A 14,951-nucleotide genomic window follows, 5' to 3' on the forward strand; every position below is an offset into this window, starting at 1 on the left:
GAAACCACCTCCACGACCCTTTTCCCTCTCGACAAGAACAGTACGCTGCACGGTGCATAGAACAGAGAGCGAGCGGGCTTTGACTGTGTTGGATTTTCGATTCTGCATGCGTTGATGTGCGCCTCTGCGTGGCGTGTGTGGGTGACATAGCATTCAGAATCCTCTTTTTGGTGGGGAGCAAATTGCATTTTTTGTGATGCTTCCATTGGTGCCTGTTCGTTTTGAATGCCCTTCTCAGCATGCCCTCCCCTATCGCCTTCCACTGACAGCACAGTACAATGAAGCTGCTCATAGGCTTATCCAGCAGTTCGTCAATGGTGGAAGACGTCTCCATTTCCATCCCATCCCACGAGTGGCGGCGACTCGTTCGTGAGGGGTGAGGTCGCTGCCAAGCCCCACATGCAATGCAAGTGTTGAAAGCTGCAGACGGTCACGCACATGAAGAAATGTTTTCCCCCCGAGTCTTTTAAGCCTGAAAGAACCCGAGTGGATGGTTTCACCCTGCATGACTCTTCGAGACATAAACGAGGCGATATCGTTTTCATCCCACAAGCACTGCTTGTCCAACATCAGGTTCATCATTCGAGTGACGTTTGAACGTTGTCAGCGGCTCTGCCCGAACCTAGCAAGCAAGCAAGGATCTGGCGGCGTTCCAAGCTTCTTCATTTCATGTTAGTGAGTGGCACTTGCTTGCTCGTGCTCGACTTCTAAGACACGTCGCGCTTTCTTGTTGAGTCTCCTGATTCCTCAACTCCCTACAACGCAGCACACCTGCGACCGTGCAAGACCCGAAAACCAGGTTTCCGCGACGCTGCGACACCAGCACCCAATCCTGAGCAACAATGCCTCCTAAACGCAAGCGAGCGACTTCTGCAGTCTCGAAAGATAGCGCAAAGACCGAAGCCAGCACACCTGCCGTCCAGCCCTCCTCGCGCGATGCTTCAGGCGAAGACACGGCCGACTCGGTCCTCCGAGACGTAAAAGAGCGCAAGAACATGGACCCTCCTGCGAAGAGGACGCGTGCGAGCTCTTCTGCTGCGTCCAAAAGTACCTCTACACCTAGCAAGATCAACGGCAGCTCGTCAAGCAACAAAATGGAGATTGAGACTGGGAAGCCAGTGGAGATGCCTGTCAATGGCACGATTGATGGGTCTGGAGAGCATGGTGAGGCAGGGACGATGAGGATGGAGGCGCCGCCGCAAGCTGGGACCGTGGATCCTGCGGGAGGATATAAGACTAACCCGCCGCCAAAAGATCGGCCTGTGAGAGTGTATGCGGATGGAGTGTTTGATCTGTTCCATTTGGGGCATATGCGGCAGCTTCAGCAGGCGAAGACGGCGTTTCCTAACACCCAGCTTATCGTGGGCGTGACTGGGGATGCTGAGACGCATAAACGGAAGGGATTGACTGTCATGTCGGCGAAAGAGCGTGCGGAATCTATCAGGCATTGTCGCTGGGTGGACGAAGTCATTGAAGACTGCCCCTGGATCATCGATGTGGATTTCCTGGAACAGCACAACATCGACTACGTAGCACACGACGACCTCCCCTACGGCGCTGCAGAAGGCGACGACATCTACAAACCTATCAAAGAAAAAGGCATGTTCCTCGTCACGCAGCGAACAGAAGGCGTCTCGACAACCGGCATCATCACCAAAATCGTGCGCGACTACGAACAGTACATCGCCCGCCAACTGAAACGCGGCACGAGCAGGCAAGAACTCAACGTCTCCTGGCTCAAGAAGAACGAACTTGACATCAAACGCCACGTCAGCGACCTCAGCAAAACCATCCGCACAAACTGGACCACCACCGGGCAGGAACTCAGCCGCGAACTCCGCCAATTCTGGCAGCCCAGCAGACCCAACAGCCCCGCGCCTTCGGCCGCCCATTCCCTCCGCAACAGCACACGCAGCGCCGCCGCGAGCCCGATGCCCACTGACCGCCTCGCTAGGACGGAGAGTAACCGACGTGCGAGCACGCCGCAGAAGAGTATGGATTTCGCGGCGGGGTATGCAATGGGGTTGATCGGGGGTGTTAAAGGGTGGATGGAGGGGAGCAAGAGGCGGAATTTGAGTGATTCGAGGGCGCAGAGTCCTGAGGATAGTCCTGTTGAGGATGCCGAGGGGAGTGGAAGCGGGAGTGGGGATGGAGAGGAGAGGAGGGGGAGGAAGGTTGGTGGTGGGTTGCATGCTTGAGAGATTTGTGAGGAGGGGGAGGATGGAGTGTGTATTGTGGAACACGAGAAGATTGAAAGGAATACCCAGACTGACTGACTGACTGCTACTGGTATGCATATTGGCAGGGATGGAAGCATAAGGGCTATAGAATGGGCATGGGAATGGCGAGGCATATTTGCGAGGCGTTCCAATGTTTCTGCTCGAACATTTCAGCCCAATGTATCTTCTTTCTTACTTGGCGTGTACATTCGCTCGATACCTCCTCTACATTTCTCCACCCTCACCTCTCGATGCTGCTCATATGTGCGCTGCTATGTCGATCTCTCACTAGCTCGTCATGTGATAGTCTCGTCCAACTTCGCCTCATTTTTTTGAGGGATCATCGCTCCCGTTGGGAGAAGCAAATCATCACGTGCCGAGACGACCACTAAATGCAGTTACAGATCTAGCAGCAGAGTATTGACAAGAAATCTCTCGGAAATGTACGGCTTAAGAACGAAGAACAAGAAGAGGCAGGGCGAGGTGAGATGAGATGGTTGGTGTGTTTGCTTTCCCTCTCTCGCTTTACGCTGTGCTGTGCTGTCTGCGCTTTACACCGTGCTCTGTCATTCTTGGCCTGTTTGCTTGCTTCGTGGATGTACGTACATACGTACCGCTGTAGCACTGGATCTGCTAGCTGGTGCATAGAGGTTGGGGGGATCTGCCGTGCCACGAGTAGCGCGGGAGGGAGGGGAACTGATGGTACTGCTTCTGGTGGTGGACTTCGTGCTGAGATGGAGCGAGGGAGATATGGAGAGGATGTGGTGTAGCATGTGTTGGACGTGCAGCATGGCGCTTGTCGCGGCTAAGGAAGGGAGAAGTACACCGCGATGCAGATGTAGGTGTGGAGATACATTCATGCGGAGGGGGAATGGAACTTACCTCCTCCTCCTCCTCCTCCTCCACGTCTACTTACCTACCTCTCTGTGCTTTGGATTACGATGCGTTGGCAAGAGGGGGTTTGTTGCGTGCTGGGCATGTCCTGCTCGCTCGTGCTGCATGCTGCTGGGGATGGAGAAGCTCTGCGGTGTGTCATGGAGTATGGATTGCCTTCGGTGTCCGTGGTAGCGGAAGGTCTACGTCCGTTTGGACTGCGCGGTTCTTTTTGCTGCCGGCTCGAATGCTGCGGATGCCGTGGTGAGCACGTTCATGTTGCCGTCGATGTAAAGAAGCTCCACTTGTGACTTCCTTCCAGTCCACCGACTTCCCACCGGCATCTGATAGGGTCGTTGTTGCTTGCTAGGAATCTACATGTAATGAGAGGTTGCCCTACCGATTCAGTCTTTGTGGACGGTCTTTTGGTTGGCTCCGAGAGGACATGTCGTCAGCTCCGGTCTCTGGCATCGTCAGCCTCATGTTTGAAAGATGATCCGTACTCGGTGAGGCTGCAGCGTTCCTTCGCTAGATCAATACGATGTTTGGTGGGTCTCTTCTCTGGGCTACAAAGTCCGCGAGAGTATGTAGGTAGTCTGGCTCGAGTTCCAACCCGAGCATGCGCGCGTGTGAGGTTGGATACATTCGCTTCCACGGCGAGTGAATGATGATGATGTCCGTGAGGCGACGTAGTCTCGGCCTGCTCGGCACTTTCCCCCCGAATCCTAGCCTTACACGAGGCTTGATAGCCGAAGAGCGAGGGTCAAGGATATCGAACCTGGCTCCTTGTGGTGGAAACGCCTGGAAGTGCCGTGCTCGCTCGGAAAATGTGGTGTGCGTAGATCGACCACGAGCCCGAGGTTGGTCAAGACTCCGGCCTTGTTGCGGTACGGGTTATCAGAATGCTTGTCGACAAGCGAAAGCCGGGGCGAACAATAAGAAGCAATCAAAGATACTGATACGATGATCCCCGAAGATTTCGTTCTCCGTGTTGAGGACGTACGTCGACGAGGATTGATTTGCCAGCGAGATTTGGTGTACCAACGGGGCGTAAACGTGGAGGTTTGATTCCACCGGGCAGCTGGAACGTTTTCCACGTCTCCAAGAACCGGTGGCTGGGAGACGTTGTTGCAAGACGAGCAAGTCTGTTGTCCGAATGCTCTCGTGAAGCGCTTTCAAAGAGCGGTCTGAGTGCAAGAGATGTGTTGAATCGTCCTTGGTCAGTGTAGAAGTCATTCCTGCGCGATGAGGTGTGCCTGCAAGTCAAGAACCACGGTAAGAGCGAATCGACGCGAAGCCCTGCGTGTCGTACGTCGTCCATGATGCTGCTGCTGTCAAGATGAGGCGCACCCTACACAGGCGTGAATCTTGTCTCGCTTGTCAATGTCAAATGGTGGCAAGATGCTTGAAGATCATCTCGCACAGGTCTTATATGTCTGCCGCCGCAAGGCAGATGCATTGATGTGTCTGGACGCCATTCGACTGCTTTGGGAAGCTCATCCCTGCTGGTGATCATTTGAGGCAACAAGAGCATTCACTTGAAAGTCGGCAATTGGTGGAATAGCCGCATGTGTGTGAGATGCCGTCTCGTTGCCCAGCCTACCTCGGAGCAGAATTTGTGCTTTTCCAAATCATGCACGCGGCCAGTGGGCTGCTTTCCATGGAACAGAATGAGGCTGGCGAGAGAGGGTTTTAAGATTACCGAACGACGCCGTGCAAGCCGGGCCGATGCATGAGGTGCCCAAAGCCGAACATGATACTGCAATCTACCAAGCTGCGAGTATCCTGGATCGTATATGGCATTCTTCATTTCGAGGCACCCGGGCGAACCGTTCATTTCGCGTGGCGGGATGCTGGCTGACGACGAGTCGGTGGGTGCTGCGTCTCGTCGCGGAAGAGACAGATGGCCGTCATGCTGTGTCGCGTGATAGTGCAGACAGCCGACGGCGGTGGTCGGAGAGCGAGGCCATGGTGCATGTGGCGAGTGCGCAGAGACATGAGCGCAGTAGTGGTATGCGTGCTGCCATAAAAAGGACGCAGCTAAGCCGGCCGCGCAACCTGCCACAGCTCCTGGGTTGAACCTGGCAGAGGCAGCGGCGAAGACGTGGCGAATGGAGCGAATTGGCAGGGCGACTGACTGCACTGACTGGGGCATACCACGGGTCTTTATGCATATCCCGTTCCACGGCCAGAGTGGCCAGAGTGGTGTATGTAGTGAAGGGGAGGCGGCTTGAATCAAATGTCAATCAAATGCAGTAATTAATATCTGAGAGCCGCATCTCAACTGTGCCGCCCGCGCGCCGCCCAGCCAATCATTGCCCTAGCGCATCTGCGTTTCCAGTCGGCGGCGCATCTCATCGAACGCACTTCGCCATCCCGAGCTGCTCTCTCTCACCATCACTTCTCCCATCATCATATCACCGTCGCCCTCGCCCTCCCGTGTCCTCGCCGCCGCCGCCGTCTCAGCCGCGTGCAGCGCATCGGCGCGTTCGGTCGTCGTCGTGCGAGGCTGCCGACTCCGCAAACGGCATTTCCACGCTGCGACGGTCGCCGGGTGGTACGTTCGCGCATCATCGTTGACCTTAATGCACGGAACAGGGGGACCGCTGTCTCTGCGCCTCGAGATTGAGTCGCCCTGCTGCTCGTCTGGCTGGGCTGGAAACGTCCCTCTCGCCCCTTTCCGCCCGGCAAAAGCAACCAACGACGGCGCCCAAGGTCGTCCATCGCTAACGCAGACGAAGATTGCGTGCAGCGCAGAGCGTGGTGTGGTGCAGTAGCAGCGGAGCGAGACACAGAGCAAGGCTGACTTACTTTCGCCCGCCTCCCTGGCATTTCACGCGGCGTCAGGAATCTGCAACGCACTGCACCCAAAACATCACACATCATCACCTGCCACACGCTCACTTCGTCCTGCTGTCGCTGCTGCACCTCACGCCGGCAAGCCCGGTCTGTCTGTCTTACTTTCTCTACCATCGCTCCCTCGCTCGTCACTCGTTCGTTCTTCGTTTTCCATTCCATGCCTTGGCCTCTCGCCTTGCTTTAGTTCCGCTCGCAATCCGCTCCTTACTACTATACTGCCACTGCCCTCGGGTCATACCAACACTCGGTCCTTTCCAGCACCCTTCCTTTGTCGTCGTTGCCGCTACCGTCACACACGCCGGAGCACTCGTCGCTTTCACTCAAAGACGCTTGCGACCACCACCACCACCATCGACGCTCTCGTCCGTTGCTTGCTGACCCGCCAGGTAAGCCCTCGTGTCCGGCACCACGACCACTCTTCACCACAACTACCACGCCCGCGGCCTTGCTCTCGTCGTGCACAGCAGCTGTCGTGGCTGTGGCTATCCGGCTGTGGTTTGGCACCGCAGTCGTCGTACTGTGATTGCTTCAGGCTGACTTTGCTTCACATAGCCGTTTTGTTCTGAACCGCAGCGTTTGGCGTTCGTCCATCTTCGACCGGCATTGTCTGGGCCTTTGCTCTGAGGCATGAACATCGCCCTTCTCCGCCTACACCGTAATCCACGTTTGTAACACGCACGACCGACAACGAAAGCGGAAACAACAAGATAGTCAGCAACCATGGACCAACCACCCCAACCAAACCCCAAATGCAAAGACCGTGATCGCGTGCCGTACTCACAAGGCTCTGCCGCACACGCGAGGAGGAATTCTACGGCATATACCGGGTCGGGGAGCAGTCCAGTCGCGGCTGGAAAGGGACAGCAGAGACAGGTGACTGATCCGCATTCTGGGTCACGAGCAACTGAATCACACACTATGGCGTATGATGTCGATACGAGACTGAGACAATCTTCCATGCAATCGTCATTATCACCAGAACCCGCCCAAATACCCAGCGACGACGACATTCGAGAGGAGATCCTCAACATCATAATGAGCAAGATGGATCCAGGAGGCAACCATGCCCTCTATTTCGACACCGCCGACGAACACCCACCGATCACACCTGCCAGCCTCGCCGAACTTGACATGCCGCGGATAATCAACAACCCCAAACTGCGTCACGACGTAAACTTCGACCGAGAACTCCATTTCCGACCGAACCTCGATGGCTCAAAAGGCAGGCAAAAGATAGCACAGGCGGATCAATACTGGAAAGCATTGGAGGCTGAGTTGGTGATGCACGCTTTGGCATCGACGGAGAGGATGTCTCACCCTGGCAATGAGGAGCACTGGGATCGCATATCGCGGGCTTCGCTGGTGCGGTTGCCGAAGATATTCACGGCAATTCGGGACATTCTCAAGACGCTGGTGCCTGACTACGATCAGAAGGCAGTCAAAGAGCGGCTAGATGTGGACCACATCATGCAGCTGATACAAAATGGGGTGTGTGATCTGATCGATCTGGGCAACTGGCTAGCAAAGGTGCTCAAGAATCATTGTGCACCAATGAGAGACCAGCTCGTCGACAATATGCAGAAGGAGATCAAGCAGGGTGCGGATAACAACGAGCCAAAGAGGCTGGTCAGCGGACTGCGGCAGCTGATGACCATTCTGGAGGCCATGAAGCTGGACGTTGCAAACCACCAAATCAGGCATATGCGGCCGCTGCTGATTGAGGATACCATCAACTTTCAGCAGAGGTACAATGCACACCGCATGGCCATTGGGAAGATCAGTCAAATGGAAGCGAAGCGATGGTTGGAAGACAACCTCCAACCACTGGGATTCGAGCCGTCTCCGTTGTCCGCCATATCACGGGGGTTGATTCAGGACCTGCTCTACAACGACAGCACCTCATTCTGCCCGGCGACCTTCTACCTCGACTCGGACCGACTTCGGACTATGCGAGTCGAACTGCACTGCCGGGTCTACCATGCCATCTGCCGTGATGTTCTTCGTGAAATGGCCGAATCCAGGCTCAGCCCCACGGAGCTGGAAAACGCATGCGAGGTGCTACAAAGCTCAGTCACCGCCATCGTTGGGGTGCACGGCAAGTTCGCTGATCGATCAGAGAACATTGCTGCCGAAATAGTTCGTGTACTCCTGGTTGCAGAGGGCAGGCATCCACCATTCGACGTCGGCCTCCAGATCATTGCTGAGCAAAAGCTGAGCAACTGCCTCAGACAGGACTGCCGCGCTTTTAGGCAAAACGCAAAGATCCTGGCGGAGACTCTGATCCCCAAGGTGCAATCGCGTGTGCGTGAGCATGTCCGACTGTCTGCACTGGACCTCCAAGATCAGCTTGTACCGCAAGTGGTACCTCAGCGCAACTCCATGGGGTTTGGCGCCATCTGCGATCCGCTTACCTTTGGCAACGACCTCATGTCGACCGATCCTGATGACGACATCATTGGACGGTTCACTCACGTTATCGCGCTGCATTGGCAGGTATGGGCGGATCTCGTCTACCTGGTCGAGCCAGAGAGAGAAGACGACGTCGCATCGGATAATGGAAGTGACAGCACGATCGTTCAATCTCAGCAAGGCTCACCGACAGTGCCTGTCGCCCAAGCCGTCTACGCTCCTGGCAGAAAGTGGTTGCCTGTTAGTGTCACAGTCACAGACGTGCCAAGTGGACTGCCAACTCCATCTCCATCACCACAGCCAGAAGAAGGCTCTCCTCCAAACAACGGCGACCAAGGCGGCGAGGAATCGCTGGACTCACAACAGCAACAACGAGCATGAGCCGCCGAACTACTCTCACCACTAATAGGCGCGATGGCGCCATACGTCTCGAAGAGCGCGGTCCCGCAACAACCACGCTCCATCATACATTACAAAGGAGGCTCCTGGATAATATTGGACCACACAAACAGGACCCTCAACCGGCATCATCCATTGGCGTCAAAAATAGACCATCTTCACCATCGCGGGTCGGTCGACTTCCTTTCAACTGTGTACATACCTTGTGCGGGGAGAAATCTCCTTTACTGTTTGTTCGAATTGTATCCAAGACTGTTAGCGAGGAGTTCAGGGGAAAGGGAATACACCATATCATTTTGGGACGGTACACTTCTGTTATTTTCTCGGCATTGGGACGGGGCTATTTCATCTATCTGCAACCACAACTTGGGGTTTGGTAACTTTGATTTTCAGGGGCGAGAGCGAAGCGAAGGGGGTAGAGGAAACATGCTTTTGAGGAGCAGATTGACAGTTGACTTATTGGGAGGCTCTTGAGCAATGGTTTCGAGGAGGTTTTTTGTCTTTTCTTGATATCCACAAACCACTATTGGTGCTGCCTCCATAGGGAAAGGCTAGAAGATGTTTTTAATTGAAATTAGTCAATCAACCACCATCGCTTCTTCGGGTTTTATCGTTTCTTAAGAGGTGCTGTCTTCTTTTCAGGGGAAGGTGGGGTTCTTGCTGACCTCTATCGGCTTTCACATGGTCGATCGGCACAACCCCGGTCAATGCCACGAGCCTTTCCTGCAGCTTTCGATCTACGTCAATGGACTTGAAGACTTTCTCACAACCCTTCACCAACTACCACACACTCCCACAAACAACGACACCATGCCTCAACAACTCAAACCCCTCGCGACCTTCCGACCGCCCTGCAACGCCCGCACCTGGCTCAGCACCCCGCACCCACACCTCCCCATCCTCGCAACCGCGTGCTCCGACAAGACGGTCCGGATCTACTCTCTGCAGAACTTCCAGCAGCAAGCGACGATTAGCGGCGGACATAAGAGGAGTATAAGGAATTGTTGCTGGCGCCCGAATTCCGTGGGCGAGAGCGTCCTCGCGACGGGGAGTTTCGATGCGAGTGTGGGGATTTGGAAGAGGTGGGAGGAGAATGCCGGTGCTGGGGCTAGTGGAGGGGAGGTGGACTTCACGGGCAAAGGATTATCTGGTGGTGGCGATGGAGGGGATGGGGAGGACGATGAAGAGTGGAGGTTAGAGGTGATCCTCGATGGACATGATTCTGAGATTAAATCTTTGCAATTCTGCCCCACGGCGCCTTTGCTCGCGACGTGCAGTCGCGATAAGAGCGTGTGGGTGTGGGAGGAGCTGGATGATGGGGAGAATTTCGAGACGATGGCGGTTTTGCAGGATCATGAGGGGGATGTCAAGTGTGTTGGGTGGCATCCTGCTGAGCAGTTGTTGGCTAGTGGGAGTTATGATGATACGGTGCGGTTGTGGAGGGAGGATGTGGATGATTGGGCGTGTTGTGCGCTTTTGAAGGGGCATGCGGGGACGGTGTGGTGGGTTGAGTTTGAGGGGGTGGAGGTTTCGAGGGGGTTAAGGGAGGGGGCGGTGGGTGAGGAGCAGAGGGCGTGGTTGGAAGAGAGGGAGAAGAGTGGACCGAGATTGATGACTTGTTCAGACGATAAGACGATTAGGGTTTGGAGAAGGAAACCTAAGGAGAAGAAAGAAGTTGGGGGTCATTCGACTGGTATGCCCAGCATATGGAAGAACCGCGACTTCGAAGAGCAGTGGTACGAAGAAGCACAACTACCAGCGGTGCACGACCGTCCGATCTACACAGTCAACTGGAGTCGCAAGACAGGAAGAGTCGTGAGCACCGGCAGCGACGGGAAGATTGTCGTATACGAGGAAGTGTGGAAGCATGGGGATGTGGAGATGTCGGATGCCGCGCTCCCATCAACCACAGACAACACGAGTGGCAAGAGCTTGACGGAATGGGTCATCGTCGCAGATGCGGAGAATGCGCATGATGTCTTTGAGGTCAATCATGTTGTTTGGGTGGAGAGGTGTGATAAGGGGAAGAGGTTTGAGGGTGAGGAGGTGGTTGTCAGTACGGGAGATGATGGGGAGGTCAAAGTTTGGACACTGGATTGAGGAGGTGGAAGACGTCACGGCATTGATGGCATTCGAGGTCGGTTTCGCTGCGAGGCGCATCCAACTAGCGCCAACGGTCGAGATGATGGGGATTTGAAAGTCGCTTCGATCGATACACCAACGACCTCGTATGGGCGACAATATTGCGGACACTCCCGCCGCAAGCAGAGAGCATGATATATCACGCCAACAATAGTGAATGCACGAAGACTCAGCACCAACATGTGGGCCACATCACTCTTCGCGCCGCCACAGACCTCTTGGAGTATTCGTCAAAGCATCACATCACATCATCTCTTCGATCGAACGAGCAACGACCTCGTGTATGCGACAATATTGCGGCCATTCCCGCAGCGATAACACCATCGATAAGCCAATGCACGAGAAATCATCAAAAATACATGATGACTTCGCGAGGGAGACGAGCTTCCTTTCCAGTAGTGGGTCAGCTCGAGCACCGTATCCTGAACACTGCGGGATAGAACATCCATCGGTCAAATGGATGATCCGGCAGAGACCTAACAAGGCTTTCTTGACCTTCCGGTGAACGAGAAATCCGCGCAACTTCGTGTCGTACCAACGACGTCTTCACCAACCAACCAACAAACAATGTACATTATCACTCACTCGCAGACACACCTCGTATCCGCGTCAAGGCTTGGCAATACTTGTTCCTTCGCTTATGCAGACGGCCCGCTTTTGCAGATTACTCTTTCCGGTGCGTGCCTGGCCTATGGGTTGCGCATCGCTTGCTGGGGAACACGAGGTTTGGCTGACGACCTGATCTGTCTCATCATTGACGAAAGGACGAGAGTTGGGAGTGAAGGAAACACGAAAGAGCGGGAGGGTTTTGAGCGGAGGGAAGTTTGAGGATGACGAAGGGTGCTTTTGAGTGTGAATGAGTGGATTCTTGGGTCCATTAAAAAGTCTTTCCTCGACTTTCTGAAAGGGGTTGAAGATGCGAGGTCGTAGACTCCGTACCATCCGTGGTATTCTACCGAGTCCCTCTCGTCGGGGACTTTAGACAAGACGCCGACTTGGCCTTGGTGTGCTTCCATAGCTTCGACGAGGGCCTGATCGGGAAGTCTTGCCTCTCACGCGCGGACGCGGCGACCGGGAGTGATGAGCCATCAGTCAGACTTGCGCTGGACTGACTCTGATATATTGGGTGGATCCGTGTCTCGTCAGCTGGGCCGCCTCAGCGTAGGGCATCAAGCAAGGCAGCCAACCGTGGAGAGTCTCCCGGGGACTGGAGTTGATCAAAGGCGTCTGTCAAATGTGGACCGGGCCGTATGATGGGTCCAGTCGTCAAGCCGTCTGCGTCATACGACGGCGACAACGCTGATGAGTGTGAGTGAATGAATTGTTTTGCTGCTGCCGGGCATCCGCGATTCAATAAATCCTACCAATTCCTACCTTCCTTCTTCATATCGAAGCGCGCATGGCGATATGTACCCACGTCACTTTTACCCACTGATGGAGAGGTCGATTTGCTGATACGGCTGATCAGCGAGGAGCGCAGGTCACGTTTACGAAGTCTTCTTTTTCGATAGTGTCCCCTTAGGTGAGAAGTGGTCGAAGGAAGCGAGTCTGCCGTCTCATCAGGTCAGTGAAGAGTTAGTAGCGAAGTTCGCAGGGTACGGATGTACGCGATAGAAACCAAGTTGCAAAGCCGTACGGAGGAAAAAGTCATCACCATCAGCCTCATCGTGAGTAATGAGGCGTACCAAGAGAAAAAATAGCATTCAGCCGGGCTACACCAGATCTTTGTGGTTCGCAGAAACTTCTTGCTGACTGTCCAGAGCGACGCTGCGAAATGGCGTGCGTTGAGAACGAAGAAGGATCTCGACGCACGAGGCACCTTGCTGACACGAGTGAGCGCCGAAGCTTAAGTGCAGCGAGTCCTTCCTGATGGGGAAGCCCGGGGGCTCAGCCCTGTAGCTATTCTTGTCCGACTGTCACCTCACTCACTCGCCACACTTTGTTCACTCACTACGCCGGCCACGCGACCGCATGCGTGCGTGGTGGACTGCTACTGACACCGGTACATACCCTGATCGCTCACACCCTTCGTATGGAACGTATCCCGGCCTAAAATCCGTTTATTGGCTAGGACGGACTCGCCGCCGAGCTAGCCAGCCGAGTTACCAGCGTCACCCGCTCAGCTTTTGTCTCTCGTGTACGAAGGTTGCATCGATGGGCGATGGACGGACGGACGGTACGGGGACGTGATTAGAAACTCGCAGATTGAGTCTCTGTCTCCATCGGTCAGTCAGTCAGATGGGATGACGCCGCTTGCGTATCGTCTGGATGAGTGAGTGGTCTGCCTGCTGCGGGTAACATGTATATATCGATCTGTTCGCTTTTGCTAAGAGGTCTCTCTCTTTTCTTCATTCACTCAAGCACAGCAGCAACAGGAAACAGCTCCATCTCTCTTCCAGTCGAGGTCACCTTCGCTTAAAGGATCTCGAGTCTCAACAACAACAACTGTCGCTTTTTCCCACTATTCGTTTACTACAGATATTGTTTCGGCCTGATCAACACAGCATGATGCGTTCCGCCCTTTCGTTCGCCGCCGTTCTCGGCGCGGTGGCTGCTATGCCTGGACAGCCTGAGGGCTACGGCAACGGTGGATGGGGAGGCAATGGTGGTGGATGGGGTCCTGCCAAGAACACCACGTCTACCAGCTCTTCGTGGACCTCTTCGGAGACTTCCTCGTGGTCTTCGTCCTCTTCCAGCGTTTGGACTCCAACTAGCTCGACCTGGACTAAGCCTACCTCGACTTCCGTCTGGAGCTCTGGATCTTCTTCGACTTGGACGCCAATCACAACGACCTATACGTACACTACCACGGTTTCTACGGTTGTTCCTTGCCCAACAGACACTACCTCTTGGACTACCTCGTGGTATACTACCACCTACACCAGCTGCGCCACCTGGACCAAACCCCAGCCTCCTCCAACGACCTGGGTTCCTCACCCAACCGGCAGCGTGCCTCCTCCACCTCCTCCGCCAGCCAACATCACCACCACGAAGACTGCTTCTCTTCCACCGATCACCAGCTCGATCACCAAGACAATCACATCGACGATCACCGAGAAGTGCCCCGTCTGCCCTGGCGGATCGACCACCTACACCTCGTGCACAACTCTGACCTACCCAGTGCCACCGGTCACCACCTCAACTGCCACGATCACCAGCACGATCACGACCCTGGTCCCTTGCAGCACGCAGACCTCCTCTAACGGCCAGACCTGGTGGACTACCTACTTGACCACCTCGTACATCACCACCGTCACGACCAGCTGCAGCACTTACCTGCCAACGCCACCAACTGTGCCTGTTGTGCCAACCTCGCCGCCAAGCACTCCTCCAACTGGTCCAAACTCGCCTCCATCTACGCCAAACTCGCCACCAACCTCGCCAAACTCTCCTCCAACCTCGCCAAACTCCCCACCAACCTCTCCCAACTCTCCTCCAACCACTCCAAACGGCCCAGGAGGCAGCTGCCCCATCTGCCCAGTCTCCCCAAGCTGCCCAGCAGCCCCCAGCGGCACCGCAACCGTGACCTCCTACATCGTCAAGCCAACCCCACCACCCTACTGCCCACCAGGCTCGACCATCACCACCGAGTGCGTGACCATCACCCTCAGCTACGGCTACACAACCTCCATCTACATCACCTACCCTGCACCCACCGGCAGCCTCCCACCATGGAGTGTCCCCCCGCCAATCTCCACCGGCAGCCTGCCTCCACCACCAAACGGCGGCTCGCACCCCAGCGGCTGGAAGCCCTCCGGCTGGTCTCCTAGCATCATCACCCCGACCCCTGTCCCCACTACCACCGTCACCTCGACGGGGAGCTGGGGCTGGAGCAAGCCTGCGCCTACCTACTACCAGAACTGGTAGATTCCTCGCGCCAGGTTCTTCGAATGATGATGTTTGACGACCAACGCAAATGTATAGACATAGATGGACTTGTATAGCTTTACGACGATGGCACACAGGCCTGGTACACAACATTTTAATTTTATTTATCTATCACGACTCTCCTTGACTTTTTGCATTGCATGATGGGGGGTTTGGTTTAGC

General features: G+C 55.2%; 5 protein-coding genes across 5 annotated transcripts; 4 read left to right on the top strand and 1 right to left on the bottom strand.

The window, feature by feature from the left end:
- Positions 1-842: 842 nt before the first annotated feature.
- Positions 843-2,198, top strand: M409DRAFT_28064 (uncharacterized protein; the record flags this gene model as incomplete). Its single annotated transcript, XM_033808857.1, has 1 exon — positions 843-2,198. One exon carries the CDS (start codon positions 843-845, stop codon positions 2,196-2,198), a length of 1,356 nt encoding a protein of 451 aa, XP_033662555.1.
- Positions 2,199-3,295: 1,097 nt separating this feature from the next.
- On the bottom strand, positions 3,296-4,413 carry M409DRAFT_59047 (uncharacterized protein; the record flags this gene model as incomplete). The annotated part of the gene is made up of 3 exons (XM_033814078.1): positions 3,296-3,466; positions 3,828-3,893; positions 4,096-4,413. 3 exons carry the CDS (start codon positions 4,411-4,413, stop codon positions 3,296-3,298), a joined length of 555 nt encoding a protein of 184 aa, XP_033662556.1.
- A 2,258-nt stretch (positions 4,414-6,671) lies between these two features.
- On the top strand, positions 6,672-8,741 carry M409DRAFT_69720 (uncharacterized protein; the record flags this gene model as incomplete). The annotated part of the gene is made up of 1 exon (XM_033818413.1): positions 6,672-8,741. The coding sequence occupies one exon, from the start codon at positions 6,672-6,674 to the stop codon at positions 8,739-8,741; it is 2,070 nt and encodes a 689-aa protein (XP_033662557.1).
- An 828-nt stretch (positions 8,742-9,569) lies between these two features.
- On the top strand, positions 9,570-10,859 carry M409DRAFT_69721 (uncharacterized protein; the record flags this gene model as incomplete). The annotated part of the gene is made up of 1 exon (XM_033818414.1): positions 9,570-10,859. One exon carries the CDS (start codon positions 9,570-9,572, stop codon positions 10,857-10,859), a length of 1,290 nt encoding a protein of 429 aa, XP_033662558.1.
- A 2,547-nt stretch (positions 10,860-13,406) lies between these two features.
- Positions 13,407-14,768, top strand: M409DRAFT_59050 (uncharacterized protein; the record flags this gene model as incomplete). The annotated part of the gene is made up of 1 exon (XM_033814079.1): positions 13,407-14,768. One exon carries the CDS (start codon positions 13,407-13,409, stop codon positions 14,766-14,768), a length of 1,362 nt encoding a protein of 453 aa, XP_033662559.1.
- Between the last annotated feature and the right edge of the window lie 183 nt (positions 14,769-14,951).

Source organism: Zasmidium cellare, assembly GCF_010093935.1.
Source record: "Zasmidium cellare ATCC 36951 unplaced genomic scaffold M409scaffold_40, whole genome shotgun sequence".
Taxonomy (NCBI): Eukaryota; Fungi; Ascomycota; class Dothideomycetes; order Mycosphaerellales; family Mycosphaerellaceae; genus Zasmidium; species Zasmidium cellare.